Source organism: Kazachstania africana, chromosome 7 (assembly GCF_000304475.1).
Source record: "Kazachstania africana CBS 2517 chromosome 7, complete genome".
In the NCBI taxonomy this organism is placed as follows: Eukaryota; Fungi; Ascomycota; class Saccharomycetes; order Saccharomycetales; family Saccharomycetaceae; genus Kazachstania; species Kazachstania africana.
Genome location: NC_018946.1, coordinates 571,314 through 589,112, shown reverse-complemented (window position 1 = coordinate 589,112; position 17,799 = coordinate 571,314). Strand labels below are relative to the sequence as shown.

General features: G+C 36.1%; 7 protein-coding genes across 7 annotated transcripts; 1 reads left to right on the top strand and 6 right to left on the bottom strand.

Annotated features, from left to right (window-relative positions):
• Window positions 1-819: 819 nt before the first annotated feature.
• Window positions 820-1,869, bottom strand: KAFR0G02810 (SRP1/TIP1 family protein; the record flags this gene model as incomplete). The annotated part of the gene is made up of 1 exon (XM_003958399.1): window positions 820-1,869. The coding sequence occupies one exon, from the start codon at window positions 1,867-1,869 to the stop codon at window positions 820-822; it is 1,050 nt and encodes a 349-aa protein (XP_003958448.1).
• Window positions 1,870-3,517: 1,648 nt separating this feature from the next.
• KAFR0G02805 (SRP1/TIP1 family protein) lies at window positions 3,518-4,138 on the bottom strand (the record flags this gene model as incomplete). The annotated part of the gene is made up of 1 exon (XM_003958398.1): window positions 3,518-4,138. The coding sequence occupies one exon, from the start codon at window positions 4,136-4,138 to the stop codon at window positions 3,518-3,520; it is 621 nt and encodes a 206-aa protein (XP_003958447.1).
• A 1,361-nt stretch (window positions 4,139-5,499) lies between these two features.
• Window positions 5,500-7,851, top strand: AFG3 (AAA family ATPase AFG3; the record flags this gene model as incomplete). The annotated part of the gene is made up of 1 exon (XM_003958397.1): window positions 5,500-7,851. The coding sequence occupies one exon, from the start codon at window positions 5,500-5,502 to the stop codon at window positions 7,849-7,851; it is 2,352 nt and encodes a 783-aa protein (XP_003958446.1).
• A 143-nt stretch (window positions 7,852-7,994) lies between these two features.
• On the bottom strand, window positions 7,995-8,969 carry BIM1 (microtubule-binding protein BIM1; the record flags this gene model as incomplete). Its single annotated transcript, XM_003958396.1, has 1 exon — window positions 7,995-8,969. The coding sequence occupies one exon, from the start codon at window positions 8,967-8,969 to the stop codon at window positions 7,995-7,997; it is 975 nt and encodes a 324-aa protein (XP_003958445.1).
• Window positions 8,970-9,940: 971 nt separating this feature from the next.
• Window positions 9,941-12,076, bottom strand: FAA2 (medium-chain fatty acid-CoA ligase FAA2; the record flags this gene model as incomplete). The annotated part of the gene is made up of 1 exon (XM_003958395.1): window positions 9,941-12,076. One exon carries the CDS (start codon window positions 12,074-12,076, stop codon window positions 9,941-9,943), a length of 2,136 nt encoding a protein of 711 aa, XP_003958444.1.
• Window positions 12,077-12,546: 470 nt separating this feature from the next.
• Window positions 12,547-14,139, bottom strand: HEM14 (oxygen-dependent protoporphyrinogen oxidase; the record flags this gene model as incomplete). Its single annotated transcript, XM_003958394.1, has 1 exon — window positions 12,547-14,139. The coding sequence occupies one exon, from the start codon at window positions 14,137-14,139 to the stop codon at window positions 12,547-12,549; it is 1,593 nt and encodes a 530-aa protein (XP_003958443.1).
• A 210-nt stretch (window positions 14,140-14,349) lies between these two features.
• On the bottom strand, window positions 14,350-17,724 carry PRP22 (DEAH-box ATP-dependent RNA helicase PRP22; the record flags this gene model as incomplete). The annotated part of the gene is made up of 1 exon (XM_003958393.1): window positions 14,350-17,724. One exon carries the CDS (start codon window positions 17,722-17,724, stop codon window positions 14,350-14,352), a length of 3,375 nt encoding a protein of 1,124 aa, XP_003958442.1.
• Window positions 17,725-17,799: the final 75 nt, after the last annotated feature.

The window sequence follows — 17,799 nt, the reverse complement described above, 5'->3', positions numbered from 1 at the left end:
CTTATGTTCATATTTGGAAATCTATGGATTATGCGTGTAGGCTTAGACGAAAATATCTAATACGTTCCTGAGTTGACATTTCAGCTCATCTTCGTATTTTCAAAAAGAATCTGTCCCGCTCCAGTATATTATGATCGAAAAATATAGCCTATCGTATTTATTTTAAGCATTGACACACAGCAAAGGAACGATTCCCTTTCTTCTATGTGAATAGTACAAGAAGATAATTTCTATACGTAGACACCCAGGATTTTCTCCACCTCCGCTATTTCACTCATGTTCCAATTAAAAAGCTCAGGGAATGCCCTCGAAACCCTCGTTCATAGAGAGTATCTTCGAGTTTTTCATTGACGAAAAAATGTTTCCCACCGCTAGATTTTTTCGTTCCTGAAAAATAATCAATTTTTTATCAAGCGTGGTAAAATTTAGACGGCTATATTATATACAAAATAAAGTTTTCTCGGCACTGCACCTAACACTGAACTTGAGATAGTCCATAAGCCACTGTAAAAATATCAACCCACTAATAATTGAATTGTATACATAGAAATCCTGGATTCTCCTTCAATTGATGATCTTAACAAATAAATATATATGAATTGTATTCTTTATTTGAAAATCGAAGTTTTATTTAATGAGTAGTACAGTGTTGAATTACATCTTTTATTGGTATATAAAACATGATCTAGGTTAATAAGACACGCTTGATCAAATATAAAAGCGTTTAGTATCATGAACAAAAATTAAAAGTGAATGCAGTGTTATTTTACAATGCTATGAAAATGTTGGACTAACAGAAAAGTGAAATGCTTAAATGATTTACATTAATAAAGCAGCGGCGGCTAGAACACCGGCACCCATACCGAAAGCAGCCTTGGCAGCACCATTAGCAGTTTGTGCTGAGACAATGGCAGTGGAAGAGGCTTTAGATTTACTAGAACTTTGGGCGGCAATAGCGCTGGTCTTAGCAGTAGTTGCTTCAACTGCGGCAGCAGAAGTAGTCTTTGAGCAACCACCTGGACAGCTGGTCTCAGTCAAGAAAATAGTGGAGTCGACAGAATCAGTGACGATGGTGGTTCCAACGGCATTCGAGTTGATAGCAGTTGAGTTGGAGAAGACTTGAGATAAGGCAGCAGAGCTAACAACTGTGCTGTTTGAGAAGGGAGAAACTTGGGAAGTGACAGCAGTAGAAGAAACAGCAGCAGAGGAGGCAGCACCGGTAGAAGAAGCACCAGTAGAAGAAGCACCGGTAGAAGAAGCACCAGTAGAAGAAGCACCGGTAGAAGAAGCACCGGTAGAAGAAGCACCAGTAGAAGAAGCACCGGTAGAAGAAGCACCAGTAGAAGAAGCACCGGTAGAAGAAGCACCAGTAGAAGAAGCACCGGTTGAAGAAGCACCAGTAGAGGAAGCAACGGTAGAAGAAGCACCAGTAGAGGAAGCACCGGCAGAGGAAGAAACGGTTGAAGTGAAGGTAGTGGTGGTAGTAACGGCAGCTGAAGTGGATGTAGTAGATGTAGTCATTGTAGCTAACTCTTCAGAGTAGTATGATTCAATCATTGGAAGCAACCTGGTAGAATACCAACTTAAGCCAGTGATCATGGAATCAACAGCGCTAAAATCAATGTTATTCATCAAGGAAGAGTATTCAGCAGTACTACTCGCCATAACAGCCTCAACATATTCCATAAGACCAGATGGCAAGTCAGCTAAAGAAAGTTGGCCAGTCATGACTAAAGAAATGTAGTCGCCAATGTTAGACTGGACATCAGCCATTACAGCTTCAAATTCAGCATTTTGGTAAGGAGTGATAGCGGAAGCAATAGATGCTACAGCTAACAGTGTAGTAAGCTTAGAGTTGATTCTAGTCATTATAGTTTCAATTGATAATCAATTAGGATTTGAAAGGCAAAAGTGATGAAGTATCTGTTAGAAAAAAGAGGACTATGAAAGAACGTTGCTTTGAGTACGCTACTTTATATACTTAATGGTTTGACATAAGTGAAAAGCTTTCTAAAAATTGCACTAAACGAGTATTGTTCACTTTGAAAAAGTTACAGGGATATTTTTTCTCTGTACATCGCCATGGTAGTTGACAGGGTCAGATGTACGAGCTTCTAAATATATTCTTTAAACTATTGTAGCAGAGTCTTAACTTTCCACAAAATTTTCATGAAGCATAAAAACAGAGAAGGATTTAAGAATCTTCTCCCATGACAAAGGATGAAGTCTTCTTTTATTAGTATAGAAAATTGCGTACTGATTGGGTGATCTCACTTCTATTTTAGTGGCGTGCTTTTGGCCGAAAAGTAAACGAAGAAAGCAGTCAATTAGTATGCTGCACACTATGTATCTTCATTGCTATCAAGCGGAGATAAACAAGGTAGACTTCAAGATTCCCACTGATAAATAGTGAGTGTCCGAATGCGAACCATTTTCTACGTTAGGTTTACCCAAAAATCTGGGTATTGTCTTGCTGCTTTTCCCCTACGCATATATATAGATTCCCGGTCAAAACATCTATTTCACAGTAAAAAAGGCGTAGTTAATTTTCTTCCATGAATATACTAATGGAATAAATTAAACGATGCTCATTTACTGCATAGATGAAAATTCTTTTCTTTTTTTTGGCAGAGGCATCTTTCCCTTTCAAGATCGAATCCCCCTCCTGAAACTGTTGGTGCGTCAACCTCTAACAACAAGCGTGCTGGTATAACTTCATTCTTTGTTTGGGCTGTTATGTAAACGGTGAGATGTACTGCTTGGGACAAGAAACCTTACTTATGGATATCATTGTGTTGCTTGAATATTAAAAACTTCAGTAGAATAAGATACTGCCTGCCTGGAGGTTTGTCAGTCTACAAAAGTAGGGGGACAACTGGTAAGTACATATTACATTCGATGCATTGGTCACGATGTTTTTTTCCAGTTATTTACATTTGAGATTTTTTCCTCCTCTTGTTTTTCTCAATTGATACACGGTGTACCTCACCAAATAAGACGTCAATTAACTAATGAGGTCATTCTTCCTACGAATTGGTTCTTGTTACTCTCTGCTAGTACTGTGCATATATCAAAGCAAGGGGAGATCTAACCCAATTTTAAATTTGCTTCAGACAAAATGACGTTCATCACTAAGAATGAGACGCCATGTCAGCTATCATCATTCCTTTTCAGGAAGGCTCGTTTTCTGGAGCCGTACTGAGCCATTCAAAAACCTCTTGATGCGTTTTCAATATCTAGACCTTCTTGTCAAGGCTTATTCAGGCAATAATGTGAAAAAACAGTTTTTTCTTTGGATTTCATTAGAGAAGATCTCATTAAAGCTTTAATAAATCGCAAAAAAAAATGATTTGATGACAGGTATTGTAGAAGGTATTATTGAAGAGTCCAAAATCGAAATAAGTTTGAACAATTATAAAAATTATATAATATTATTACGAAACAAAATTGGCAATTAAATGCAGTGTATTTTTACATGGATATGAAAAATTAAAATAAGTCAAAACACTGAGCTAATTTACATTAATAAAGCAGCAGCAGCTAAAGCGCCGGCACCCATACCGAAAGCAGCCTTGGCAGCACCGTTAGCGGTAGCGACTTGGATAGCGGCGGTACTGGTGGTGCTGGCAGCAGCAGAAGAAGCAGCAACAGAAGAGGTTTCAGCAGCAGAAGAAGCAGCAACAGAAGAGGTTTCAGCAGCAGAAGAAGCAGCAACAGAAGAGGTTTCAGCAGCAGAAGAAGCAGCAGCAGAAGAGGTTTCAGCAGGAGAAGTGGCAGTGGAAGAGGCTTCAGCAGCAGAAGCGGCAAGTTCAGAAGAGTAGATAGATTCAATTTCTGGTAATAATCTGGAAGAGTACCAGGATAATATAGTGATCATAGATTCAACACCAGCGTAATCAACGTCAGCAAATAAAGTAGTGTAAGAGCTGTCAGTGGCAGACATCATAGCCATAGCTAACTCTAAGACACCTGATGGTAAGTCGCTAAAGGAAATTTCACCAGAAGTATATAGAGCAATGTATGATGATAAGTTGTTGTCTAAGTCATCTAACAAGGCTTCTAGTTCAGCAATCTCGTATAGAGTTTGGGCGGTAGCAACGGAAGTAATGGCTAATAAAGCGGCGATCTTGGAGTTCATTATTAATTGTGTAAGCGAATGTAGCTGATAGTATTCTACTAGAAAGATATACAAAGGAAAGTGAAGCTCCAAAATGACAATTAGGATAAAAGTTAAGTGCTTTTATATGTATAAAAAATTTTTGGGGTAGAAAATTTAGTCTCATATGCTAGGTGATAATATTAATGTTTCTCTTTGTTTGATGGTGTTAGCATGCAAAAGCCTGTTCCTATTCCACCTTGCTTGGCAAAATGCAAATACAGAGATTTTCCTGTAGACTATCCTCTTATTTCGTACTTTGGATTCTAAATTGTTGACCAAAATGGAAATGTCTTGGCGTTTGGAGCAATTAGGTTCTGGAGCATTGTTTTGGTAAATACAAAATACCTCGTACACTTTTCACCCCAACTTTTACGGTCGCATAAAATTTCAACCAGAAAAAGGCTTTTGACAACAAAATAGGAAAAGAAATTTGCCCTCGGTTTCTCTGATGAAAGGCACGAAGGAACCAGTAGGTGCCTTCTTTTGTTGGCTTTTGTTCTAATTTGCCTGCAAATTAGAACTGGAAAAATCTGCAGATATTAATTCAAGTCGTTTAAAAAGCTTGGCATGCAGATGTGCAGATCATCCTACTCATTTCATTTGTTTAGTTTTATGTACTGTAGTTTGTCCTAGTGGGGAGATACATTTTGGGTGAAAAGGATTTTTGTATCTTGGTTGCATCCAGTTCTTTCAAGAAAGAGGCGGTGCAACCTTCAACTTATAACGAAGCTTAACATAAAAATGGATAATTCGCATGTTCGCCGCCCGTTCTTGTTATTGTTGCCGCTATGGCTTTTGTTTACAAATTTTACCGTTTATACATTCAGGTGACTCTGGAATTTGAGCTCAAAAGACTTTGTAAGTTGCTTCTCCTCAATGTCTTTGCTTGCTGATGCCAAGAAAATAACAATGAAAAGCAACATTGCATAAAATGCGATGGGTTATTTCTGATGCACTTCGAGACCAACTGTTGCTGTAATAATAAACTGTCTATCTAAGCGAAGTTACGCCAGATATAAACGACTTGGCATTCAGCCACCTCGCTACTTTGTCTATCATCTTATAATTTGCCATTACAACCATCGGATTGTATCATCAAGACAGGCCATATCTCCCCTGCTGATGATACATCTGATGAAAGGTTCATCTTGGAATTTTAGTTATCCCTTTAAACACATTATTCGCCCTGACCGGGTAGCAATATGATAGTAGTGAAAAATGAAAATGTGGTTATTTCCCTTCAAGAGGAATTTTATCACTATCAAAGATAGCAATATAATACATATATCACGACAGCACATTTGCCACTATTGGTTTTTCAACATCTAATACGATTTAATATGTTGAAACTTTTGGTCAGGGACTGGTCATTTTCTGGGCCTTCTTTAACAAGGATTTCAGTTACGGTACCACGTTTCGGCACTCGATATCATCACATTATAACGAGGCAAATTACTTATCCACAAAGGTCTCATATCGGAGTGAATTTTCGGAGGAGCTTGCATGGCTCAAGTGCACTCAATTTCAAGAATACTTCAAGAACTATGAATTCGACCAATAAAAGATCGTCGAATAGCAACCCACCTAATAAAGACCAAAAAAGTACTCAAAAAGATGATAAACATGAACCACAAGATTTCAAGTCATTGTCAGACTTTTTCAAATCACCTGAATTCTTGAAGACTCTTTATTTAACAGCAGGTTTTGCCCTACTCTTTACTCTATTGAATACATCAACCTCAGATCCTAATGCAAGAGATTTCAATAAAATCTTAACTTTTCAAGATTTTACAACGAAATACTTGGAAAAGGGATTGGTCAAAAAAATGCACGTCGTTAACAAATACTTAGTTCAGGCAGAATTGTTGCCACAGGCCTCCAGCCTGGTCAATAACGACAGGCAAGCCATACTCTCTCAATTCAGTTCTTCTTCCCCTATAGTCTCTTTTACTATTGGTTCTGTTGATATATTCGAAGAACAAATGGATGATATCCAAAATCGTCTAAATATTGCACCAGAAGATCGCATCCCAATCAACTACGTTGATAAAGCTTCTACATTCCAGTACGTGTTGCCATTTATTCCTACAGCATTACTGCTTGGAGGTCTATACTTTGTTTCAAAGCGAATGATGGGACCTGCAACTGGTACTAAAAGTGGTAGCAATAATGGAAATTCGATCAGCAATATGTTTGGTGTCAGCAAATCGAAGGCAAAGTTGTTTAATAAAGAAACAGACGTCAAAATACAGTTCAAAGATGTTGCTGGTTGCCAGGAAGCAAAACAAGAGATCATGGAATTTGTCCATTTTTTAAAAAGTCCGGATAAGTATACCGCTCTAGGTGCCAAGATTCCAAGAGGCGCCATTCTTTCAGGGCCTCCAGGTACAGGTAAAACCCTCTTAGCGAAAGCTACCGCTGGTGAAGCAGGCGTACCTTTCCTATCTGTTTCTGGCTCCGAGTTTGTTGAAATGTTTGTAGGTGTAGGTGCTTCAAGAGTTCGTGATCTTTTCGAACAGGCTAGGCAGATGGCACCATCAATTATTTTTGTTGATGAAATTGATGCAATCGGGAAAGAAAGAGGGAAAAATGGTGCTCTTGGTGGCGCCAACGACGAAAGGGAAGCCACGTTAAACCAGCTGTTGGTTGAAATGGATGGTTTCACAACTACTGATCAGGTAGTTGTCCTCGCGGGTACGAATAGACCAGATGTCCTAGATTCTGCTCTTATGAGACCCGGGAGATTTGATCGACATATTCAAATAGATGCACCAGATATTACGGGTAGAAAAGAAATATACTTGGTCCATTTGGCAAAATTGCATCTGGATCCTGTTTTCACCAAGACTAAAAAAGATGGTGACATGTTAGCTGGGAAACTAGCCACATTGACACCTGGTTTCACTGGTGCAGATATTGCGAATGCCTGTAATGAAGCTGCTTTAATTGCTGCAAGGTATAAGGATCCATATGTTGGACTATCACATTTTGAACAAGCTATTGAGAGGGTTATTGCTGGATTGGAAAAAAAGTCAAGAATACTTTCAAAAGAGGAAAAAAAAACAGTTGCATATCATGAAGCTGGACATGCCGTTTGTGGCTGGTTCTTGAAGTATGCAGATCCATTATTAAAAGTCAGTATTATTCCTCGTGGTCAAGGCGCTCTGGGCTATGCTCAATATCTACCTGCAGATCAATATTTGATCAGTGAAGAACAATTTAAGCATAGAATGATAATGGCTTTAGGTGGGAGAGTATCCGAAGAGTTACATTTTCCATCGGTAACAAGTGGTGCACATGATGATTTCAGAAAAGTAACTCAAATGGCTCGAGCTATGGTGACATCTTTGGGTATGTCTAAAGAGGTTGGTTATCTCTCCTATACACAAGATGATAGTTCATTCAAGGTTAATAAGCCATTCAGTGAAAGAACAGCAAGAAAAATTGACCAAGAAGTTAAAAAATTAGTTGATGAAGCACACCAAAAATGCAGAGAATTGCTGTCTGAACATTTGGAGAAAGTTGACAAAGTTGCAAAGGAGCTATTGAAAAAAGAAGCGATTGCTAGAGAAGATATGATAAGGCTTTTAGGACCACGGCCATTTGCTGAAAGGAATGAAGCTTTTGAAAAATATCTAGATCACAAAGATACTCGCCCAGCTAGTCCTCCGTCATCACCTGCCATAAATTGAACCTGGTGATAAATTTCCTGTACAAAGAACTTACATAATAGTTGTTGTTTTCTTTCTTATTATTACATATTCATAATATTATATCAAGGTACTTCCTATTAAAGCGTACATATAGATCTTATGAACTTTTTGATTTACTTCGATTAAAATGTTTCATCATCGATTATTAGATTTTGTGTAGGAAGAGCCGGTTTAACTGATATGTCATCGTTATCAATATAACTCTTTTGATCGGGAAGATCGGTGACTGGAAGTTCCTGTGTTTGCTTAGTTTCAACTTCAATATCTATATTATTAGATCCAAAGGTGGATTCTTCTGTAGCGTATAATATTTGTTGTACTTTGTTGAGAAATCTATCGAGTTCATCGGTTTGACCGTTTGTATAGACACCCTCACTAATCAGATCTGAGGTCGACTGAACCAAGATTTCAATGTCTCTCAACTTTCCAAAGTAGAAATCACGTTCTCTTTCAAGTACATTTGTTGTTTCCTTAAATTGGTCAATATTTTGATTTAAATTAGAGACTTGAGTTTTCAACTGTGTTAATTCAGCTTGTGTGGCTAGCAATTGTTCGTTCGAAACCTTCCTATTGTTAGTATAAGATGAACGCATACTCGACGTTGTCGATTGTGAACCTAACCCATTATTTCTTCGTTTCGTTACACTTATTCCATTTCCAGATGCAATGGAAGTGTTAGAGGATGAAGCGGAAGATGTCGATGTTGATATTCCACCACTTACTCTCCTATATTTCCTTCGTGACTCTGCATCATAATCGGAACTATCCTTATTTTGAACCCAATGTTTTTTAATCCACTGTAAAAACTCCAAATTATCTTGAAATCTGCATTTAACTAACCTCTCAACATTGACTGTTTTTTCTATATGGTGCCTTGCAAAACAGCTTTGTAAGATTTTGTAGTTCGTATAAAATTCATATTCTGCGGTAGCATCGAATTTAACTCTATGCATTGGAATGTCTCCATAAATTGAATCCAAGATTTGACAGTAAGCGGCACCCGTACCACATTCCTCTACTTTCTTGTAGTTTAATCTGAGCAATTCGTTCAACCAGTTCAAAAGATCAGTTCTTGATTCGCCTAAATTGCTGCTCATTACTGGAATGCAAGGTGAAGTCTTCTTTATAAAATGTTCCTTTGTAAGGTCGTGTTTGGTTTAATTTTACCAACTTAGGCGTTTCATCATTATTTACTTTTCAGGAAAGCATCATTAAAAAAAAAAAAAAACAGATTCTGTCACTTTCAAAAGTTTCGTAAGAGCTAGCGTTTCGTGTTAAATGATACCAAATGTGGCATTTAATGCCACAGTCAAATGCCACTAATAATGCATCTTTGATATATTTTAATGTTATATAATGTCTGTTGCTGGGAATACCTCTTTTACAGGTAACTCTATGAAAATATTTACATAATTATTAGGTATCTCTTGACCAAAATTTTTATTACTTTTGATTATTGTTTGTATTTTCTTTCATTTTTTTTTTTAACTATTTGTTCACCTAACTAATGTTAATAAAAGATATATATCCATCCAAATCAACAATCGTTATTTTTATTGGTAGCGTTATGGACTTTCCAGCTATTTAGACATCTCAATTACCAACTGAACAAATTATCCTATTGTTAGATTATCTGCCAGATATCAAATTAGCTTCCCATACAGTACTACATTTTAGGACCAAACGTATAGAACTAGAGCGCAATAAAACAAGAGAAGTATCCGGTAACGATATGGTAGATCCGTGCTATGTCAATACAGAAGACCAACTGGCAAATATCTTCATCAAAGTTTTACCTACCAGCCAATTTACATATCTTAGAGACCCACTTGTGAGTGAAATAGGTGACTATATTCGTTAATACGTTTCTTTCTCATAGCAATTTCATAACCATAACTCTACAGACGCTGACCAACTTACACAAAATTAAGCTTGATTTCTCTTATTCGTGCGTACATTTTAGATATTGTTTATTATTTTTTCTCTCTTTTCTTATATTTTACGAATATACAAGTTCAGATGCCATCAGCACTATTCAGCACTTCGAAGACTGTAATAGATGAAGCATTTATAATTTTTCTTCTCTAACCAAAGAACCCTCTTGATATAAAATATCCAATTCATTCTTGAAAAATTGTGTCGCTTGATGGCGCTTAATTTTCAAAGTTGGCGTTATGATGTTATCCTCCACTTTCAATAAATCAACGCCGACATAAAAATTATGAATCTTTTCAAAACTCAATAGATTTTTACCTTCTAAAGTCTTATTAATAAGACTGAGTAACTGTCTTTTCAAAAATTTGTCATTATTTAATAAATCAATCAACTCTTCGATGGTAGCTTTTGGACTGATCAATTTTTTTCCCACCAGTAACGACTTGACTATCTCTGGATCAATACTGAGAATGCCAATTAAATAACTCTCAAAAGAGTTACCATATATGAAGATTTGATTAATGAAAGGGCATGAGGAAAGGTAAGAATTTTCTATCTTTTCGGGTGCGATATATTCTCCTTGTGACAATTTGAAGAAATTTTTCACTCTATCAATAATATGAAGTCTACCATTTTCATCAACAAAACCGACATCACCAGTGGAAAACCAACCATCTTGATCAATTGAAGCATTGGTATCCTTTTCATTTTTATAGTATTTAGCAAATATCTGAGGACCACGTAGCAAGATTTCACCTTTTAAATCTTTTGTAAAATAATTCATATCAGCTACATCTTTCAATTTCAATTCAGATGTTATACCTATCGCACCACTAGAACCTATTGATTTCTTTGGTTCATCTGTTTGACTCAAACAAATACCAGCAAATGTTTCAGTCATTCCATAACCTTGTCTGACGCCAATATCTAAAATTTCTCTCAAGAAAATTAAAGTCGATTTTGATATTGGTGCTGATCCTGTCACTAGATATGCAATATTTGTAAACCCTAGTGAATCTCTTATTTTTTGGCTTATGATTGGCTTCATTAGTTTCAAACTAATTTGTTTCATCGTAGAAGAAGCTATTGATAATTTGATTTGAGATTCTATTTTACTTAAGATTCTGGGTACTACAGCCAATACATTCGGCTTTAAGATCTTTAAATCTTCGATCAATACTGTTGGATCAGGTTTATGTAAGAAGCCTATACCTAAGCCTATCGAAAGACCATACATTGTAATCATTCTTTGGAAAATGTGAGTCAAAGGTAAGAAACACATATCATACAACTGATTTTTATCAAAATCTTCCAAATCAAATGCTGAAAATGCGAAAGCTAACCCCGCTGTGATATTTTGTTGAGTTAATTCGACACCTTTTGGTAAACCTGTTGTACCTGATGTAAAGCAGATAGTATAAATGGATTCAGGTTTTGGAGGAATAGGTTCAAATTTGACTAGTTGTCCGATTTGCTCTACTTGTTTAAAAGAATAAAGTGCCAATTTTTTACTATGAAGAATAGAGTTATTAATAATTGATATTTCATCTTTTGATAAATCGTCCATACAAATCAAAATTTTTAGATGCTTTAAGAAAGGTATTGAATTTATGATTTTTGCCAAATTATTCATTGTAAATATTAATACTGGACTTTCCGTCAAATTTAAAATATATTGGAGAGTTTCAGGATCCAAAGTTTCATATAGAGCTGTTGTAGTTAATGAATAAATTTGACAAGATATGTCAGAAATTACCCATTCTGGATTATTTTGCGATAATATAGAAACTATGAAACTTTTTTTGTCTCTTGAACTACCACTAATTAAAGATATTATGCCACTACCAAAATCTTGACATCTTTCAAAAATTTGTGAATAAGTATCAAATTTATAATAATTTTCCCAGTTATTTGTTAATTTATTATAAGGTCTATAACCTAAACAATCCTTTTCTGGAAAATTCCTTAAAACGAACATAAAATGATCATAAAATGTTAATAGTGTGTCATCAACACAAGTGACCAATTCATCTGTAGATAATGAGCTTCTGAAGACTATACCATTCTCAGGTCGTGATGATATAGGTACAGCTTGTCTCTGTAAGAAAGTTTCATACGATGGATAAAGAGTCAAAGGTAAAGAATGCAATAACTCTTTAATATAAACATCTCTATCATCACTATTCTTTGAGCTTTCTAACTTTAATTTTAATTTGGAGTATCTGGGATCTGAGTCAATTAAATTGGTAATCGAGAAAGTCTTGTACATAATCTAGCTCTTGAGAGGCAAGCTTTGGCAAGAAATGGGAATAGAAATGAAAAAACTGGAGTTTCTATTCTGGCAAAAAAAAAGAATTCTCATTTTTCTCTGTATCCTCATTATATATATATATAGATAACATATCCAGAATTTAGCCGCCCAACCTAGTACAAAAGGGGATGGAAAAATAAGACTAAATGACATAGTTTATTATCTAATTTACCCCAATTCCATTCATTTTTCTACCTTTTCATACGAGTTTATTTTTATTGTCATCCACGGCTTTAATATGCAGAAAGCCAAAAAAAAAAAAATTAATTTCTACCTCCGCCGAAGCCCCAAAAAAGGCTGCAGTACACATCCCCGATTCTTCTTTTCCTCTCCTCCAGAAACAATTTTAACCGCCAAGGGCACATCTGAAGCCAAAAAGGCCATTATTGAAGAAAACATACAATCACTTTCAGCGGCTATGTTCCGTTCTATTTTTGTGACAATTCAACGGAATCTTTGAAACCATCGACAATGACGTCGGGAATACCGGGTCCCGTGGAAAATCCCATCCCACCAAGAGAAACGTTCCCATGGAATCTTGTTAAAACTTCTCTTTCAATCTCTTGAGCTAATGCATCGTATCCAACATTGAAACGTGGTAAACAGTCTTCGGCTACTGTATATTGCCATAATCCACGGTTCAAATCCTCTCGGGTGATGTTCTTGATGTGTCTTTGTAAAGCATCTTTCACTCGTTCAATTACTTTTTGGGGATCCTCTGGTATTTGAGCCTTCCCATCTACATCATTTAATAAATGGCCTCCAAGCATTACGGTCATTTTTGTATAATCTCTTTTAGATAGTAATTTATCTCCATTATCCGCAAAAAGTGGTTGGAAGTTTTGTTCGATGACAGAATCAAATATGACGCCTAATACTTTTTCATCATTCTTATTACTCTTCGGTATTAAATATCCAAAGCTGGAATACTCCTTAGGTATAATATTTTTATCTTCGAGATAGAAGTTAATCAATATCACCGTATTACTTTCAATTTCAATTAATTTGTTTCGTATCTCCTTGTATGAAGTTGGTAATAATTCGAGAATCTTTGGCGGTGTTAATGTCACTCTAACGTGATCAAAAGTATCAATTACCCCATTCTTATCTTTAAGCTCAATCTTATTATTTTTTAGTCTATTTATTCTATTAATACGCTTATCAGTTATAATTTCAACATTTGAAGATTTTGAAATTTCTTCTCTAATCATGTTTGGAAAGGTCTCTAGCCCTTTACTTAGTCCAATCATGGGGTATTTTTTCAAAGTGTTGGATAATTCCATCAATTCTTTAGTATCTTTATTAAATACGTGACAATATTCTTTCAAACATTCACTTAATCCTTTCTTCATTTTACTTCTTCGTAAGTAAGCTTTGAAAAATGATCCAAATTTCAATTCATCATCGTATGATTTACGCATAATTCTCTTCGCACTTAATGTAGAAACATCATCAGCATATATACCATGATATAGTGCACTCATCAAATTATCACTTATAGCTTGACTACCGTACCGTCTCTTAACAAACGATTCTACACTTTCATCGACATCATCTCGTTTGGATTTTCTTGCCCATTCAAATCCAATACCCGTAAGAAATCCTTTACTCAAAGGACTCATACAAAATTTACCAAAACTACCAATAGAATCGGGTACTTGAACCAATTTATCATCAGGTGACAGTATAAACTTTTTATTTGCACTGGAATCTTTGGTAATGCATTTAATCTTATCGGATCCACCAAGATTCATTAAACTGTCAATTATTAGCACTGTCCCGTCAGAAACTCCTCGCAATGTCCTGGGACCTTTTTCCAGCATCACTTTACTTCCACCACTCAATGTATCCACGTTGCAAGAGTGAATCCATCCACCCGTGCGTTGTTGAGCATCAAATAACTTGACATTCACATCAGGTCTTAACTTATGTAAGAAATACGTGAATGTTAAGCCCGCTACTCCACTTCCTACGACGCCTACTTTAGAGTTTACAGGTAGTTTCTTGAGTTCTGATAGCATTCTTGTACGCAATGGGTACCTAAATTCTTTAATGTTGTATTCCTCGAGGATAAATATTTCAATAAACTGTCTACATATGATTATATAGTATGCCGATTCACGCATTATAGTTAGATTCGTAAAAAAAAAAAAAACTCGAAAACGCTCAGTGATTGTTAAACGATCTATATTATTGTATTTAATTAAACGATAGACAACAATGGCATGCAATTATCTTTTGACACCAAGCGCTTTTTCTCTTGTTTGTCTTATTGAACTCAACCTCCATGAATTTTGATCTTTCGAAAATTTATTGTAAAGAGGTTGAATCTTGAGTCTCTTGCGTGATTGACTATCTGAACCAATCTCCTTATAGAAATGTGGTGCCATCTCTATTAACCAGCCCGGTTCAATAGAAGTCACTTGTGACATATATTCCTTCGCAGTAAGTACCAAACTGTGATATATCACATATTCGAATTCTTTACCGTGCAATGAGCTTGAAGGATGAATACCAACAACATTATTTCCTCTTATGGTCCTATAGCCAACTTGTGAGTCTCTTTTCGATGCATTCATGAAGAAACCACTTACTAATGTTTTTCTTATTACATCAGGGTCTCCGTGGCAGCTTGTAACAGGTAACCCGAATTTCTGCAATAATTGACTTATTTGTTTTCTTACATCATTTGCCTTTTTTAAATGTCTATAGTGTAAAAAATTCAATTCACAGAACCTTTCAGAGTAATTGTTTCGTTCCCAAGCCTTGAATACATTTAGGAGCGTTAAATGGTCGCCATACGGATGATGAAAATTTACCTTCTTCAAATCTGCTTCCTGTTGCTTGCCTTTTGGTCTGTAAAACACGTTTTGAACTGACAACATTGATACTATTATCGTAATCTCCTCTGAACATTCGTTCGAAACCGATGCTACTAATGTTTTCGCCAATGTGGGATCCATAGGAAATTGAGACATTCTTTGGCCTAGCTTCGTTAAATATCCATCATTATCTAAGGCCTCCAAATTGTAGAGATCATTTAATGCAGATACCATCAGGGACTTCGGAGGTGGATCCATAAATTCAAAATTTATCAAGTCATTTATGCCCATAGCTTTTAACATTAAAATCGTGTGGGATAAATTCTGCCTCTGGATCTCAGGTACACTATTTCGTGACATTTCGTTATAGAATGCAGATTCAGTGTAAAGCCTATAGCACTTTCCGGGGCCAGTTCTACCTGCTCTACCTTTTCTCTGGTTTGCTTGTGCTTGAGATATTGATGTAACGACTAATTGCTCCATTCCTGCTCTCGAATTGTAACTATTCACCTTGGAAAATCCAGGATCTACAACATAGTATATTCCATCAATTGTAACGGATGTTTCGGCAATATTTGTAGCTAACACTACTTTCCGAGTATCCTTTGGGGTGGGCTCAAAAATTTTTGATTGAATCTCACTTGGTAATGCGGAATAGATAGGTAATATCAGTAGGTTGCCAATTGTATCGCCCAATGTTTTAACCCTTTCAAACAAGATCTCGCAACATGAATCGATCTCTTCTTGACCTGTTAAAAACACCAGTATATCACCAGGATCATTATTAATATGAATATTCATAACGCAATCTAATGCTGCTTCAATATAATCCATAGTTGGAGTTGTTGAGTACATCACTTCAACGGGAAATGTCTTACCTGGTATATTAATGATAGGGCAGTCTAAAAAATACTTAGAAAATTTTGCAGAATCGAGTGTAGCGGAGGTTATAATGACTTTCAGATCAGGTCTCTTCTTTCCTGCTTCTTTTAAGAGAGCGAAAAGAACATCCGTAGCAATTGTACGTTCGTGTGCCTCATCCAACATAATTACAGAGTATTTCGACATCATAGGATCCAATAATGCCTCCCTCTGTAACATACCATCTGTCATATACTTTATTCTTGTTTTTGGTGAAGTTTGATCCTCAAAACGAATAGTATAACCTACGTCGCTACCAACTTTGACACCCATCTCATCAGCGACTCTTTTTGCAACAGATACGGCGGCAACCCTTCGCGGTTGTGTACAACCAATAATACCCTTGCCGCTTAATCCTTCTTCGTCTAAATATTGTGTTATTTGAGTCGTCTTACCAGAGCCCGTTTCACCAACAATAACAAGAAATTGGTTTTCTTTCACAGCTTTGACTAATTCAGATCTCATTTGATAAATTGGCAGGGATCTCCTCTGCTCCATCATGGGTAAATTGGTCCTTTTGCCAAATGATACTTTTTCCTTCATCCTTTTTCTCTCCCACGCAGTAACCACTAGCTGAGTTTTTAAGAATTCAATTTCTTCTCTGCTCTTATCCTTATTGACTGTGGGATCTTCAAGATTTCTCTTTTTCCTGATCTCATTCTCTATATCTTTCCTCTTTTTCATTTTATTTTCTCTGTGCTCCCTTAGTAAGTTCGAGCCATACATAGCAGATCTATTCATGGAGCCTTTTGGAACTTTAGAAACCTTTTGAGCCTCATATTGGTCAGAGAGTTCGTTCATTTCGCCTCCCAAAAACCTTGGTGCATCATCCTTATTTAGCTCTACATCTAAATTCTCCGTCTCATTATTATCCACATTATCTTTCTTTTGTTCTGTTTCTTCTGTTAACTCTGGATAGTCCTCAATGGAAGCAGCTCCGCTTGATATTAACTGTCTGATTTCCCATCTTTCTGGTGACGTTAATCTTCTATTCCTTATGAGTTTTGAATTAGCCTGTTTCTGTCGACCTTGCCTACCATTTATTTCAGACATTATTTCAAGGTTATTATCTTTACCCGTTATTTGATCGACATTTTTCATACTTAGTGAAATTTTGCCGTTAGGGTGTAGTTTTATAACTTTCACATAAACATCCTGATCCTCAACAACAATATCGTATGGATCACTTATTCTTCTTTTTGACATCTCCGAAATATGCATTAAACCATCGCATTTTTTCAGTTCTGTTCCAAAGATTTCTACGAAACAACCAAATGTCATCACTCTTTTTATTCTTCCTTTATACACTTTATTCATTTGAGGAGAGTGATCCAGCTGCCTCATTGGAAGCTTCGGTAGAACATCACTCGGGTCATCCAGCTTACTCCATTCAATATTTTCATTCGGCAGTGATAGACCATGGGCCTCATTCTCTTCCATTTTTACTATTACCTCAGCCACTGTCTCCTCCGTTTTTATATCACCTTTCATTTGGGAATAAAGCTCTAATAAAGCTGCTTCGGGGATTCCACTATCTATCCCAACCATCTTGTCCCTGAAATCATTCCAAGATGTTGTGGTGCTCAAGAGGTCAATAATAAAATCACTTATAATTTTGACATCCTCACTATTGGTAATCTGCAAAACATTCTTTAAAAAATCTAGTATATTGAATGGACTATCATGATCGCCTGATAAAAGATCATATAATCTGTTTATAGTGTCCTCGTCAAAGCCAACCTCGAGACTCAATACTTGGCCCTTGAAATCAGCTAAATTTCTCGTCTTTTCTCTGATATCTTTCAAAAATTCAATAATAGTCAAATCATCTGTTCCAATAAGCTTAGTAATTTCAGCATTCATATCAGTTCTAACGATCGTACAGATTATCAAATTTACTTTTGACTATTAATAAAATCGATGCCTCTATTCAAAAAA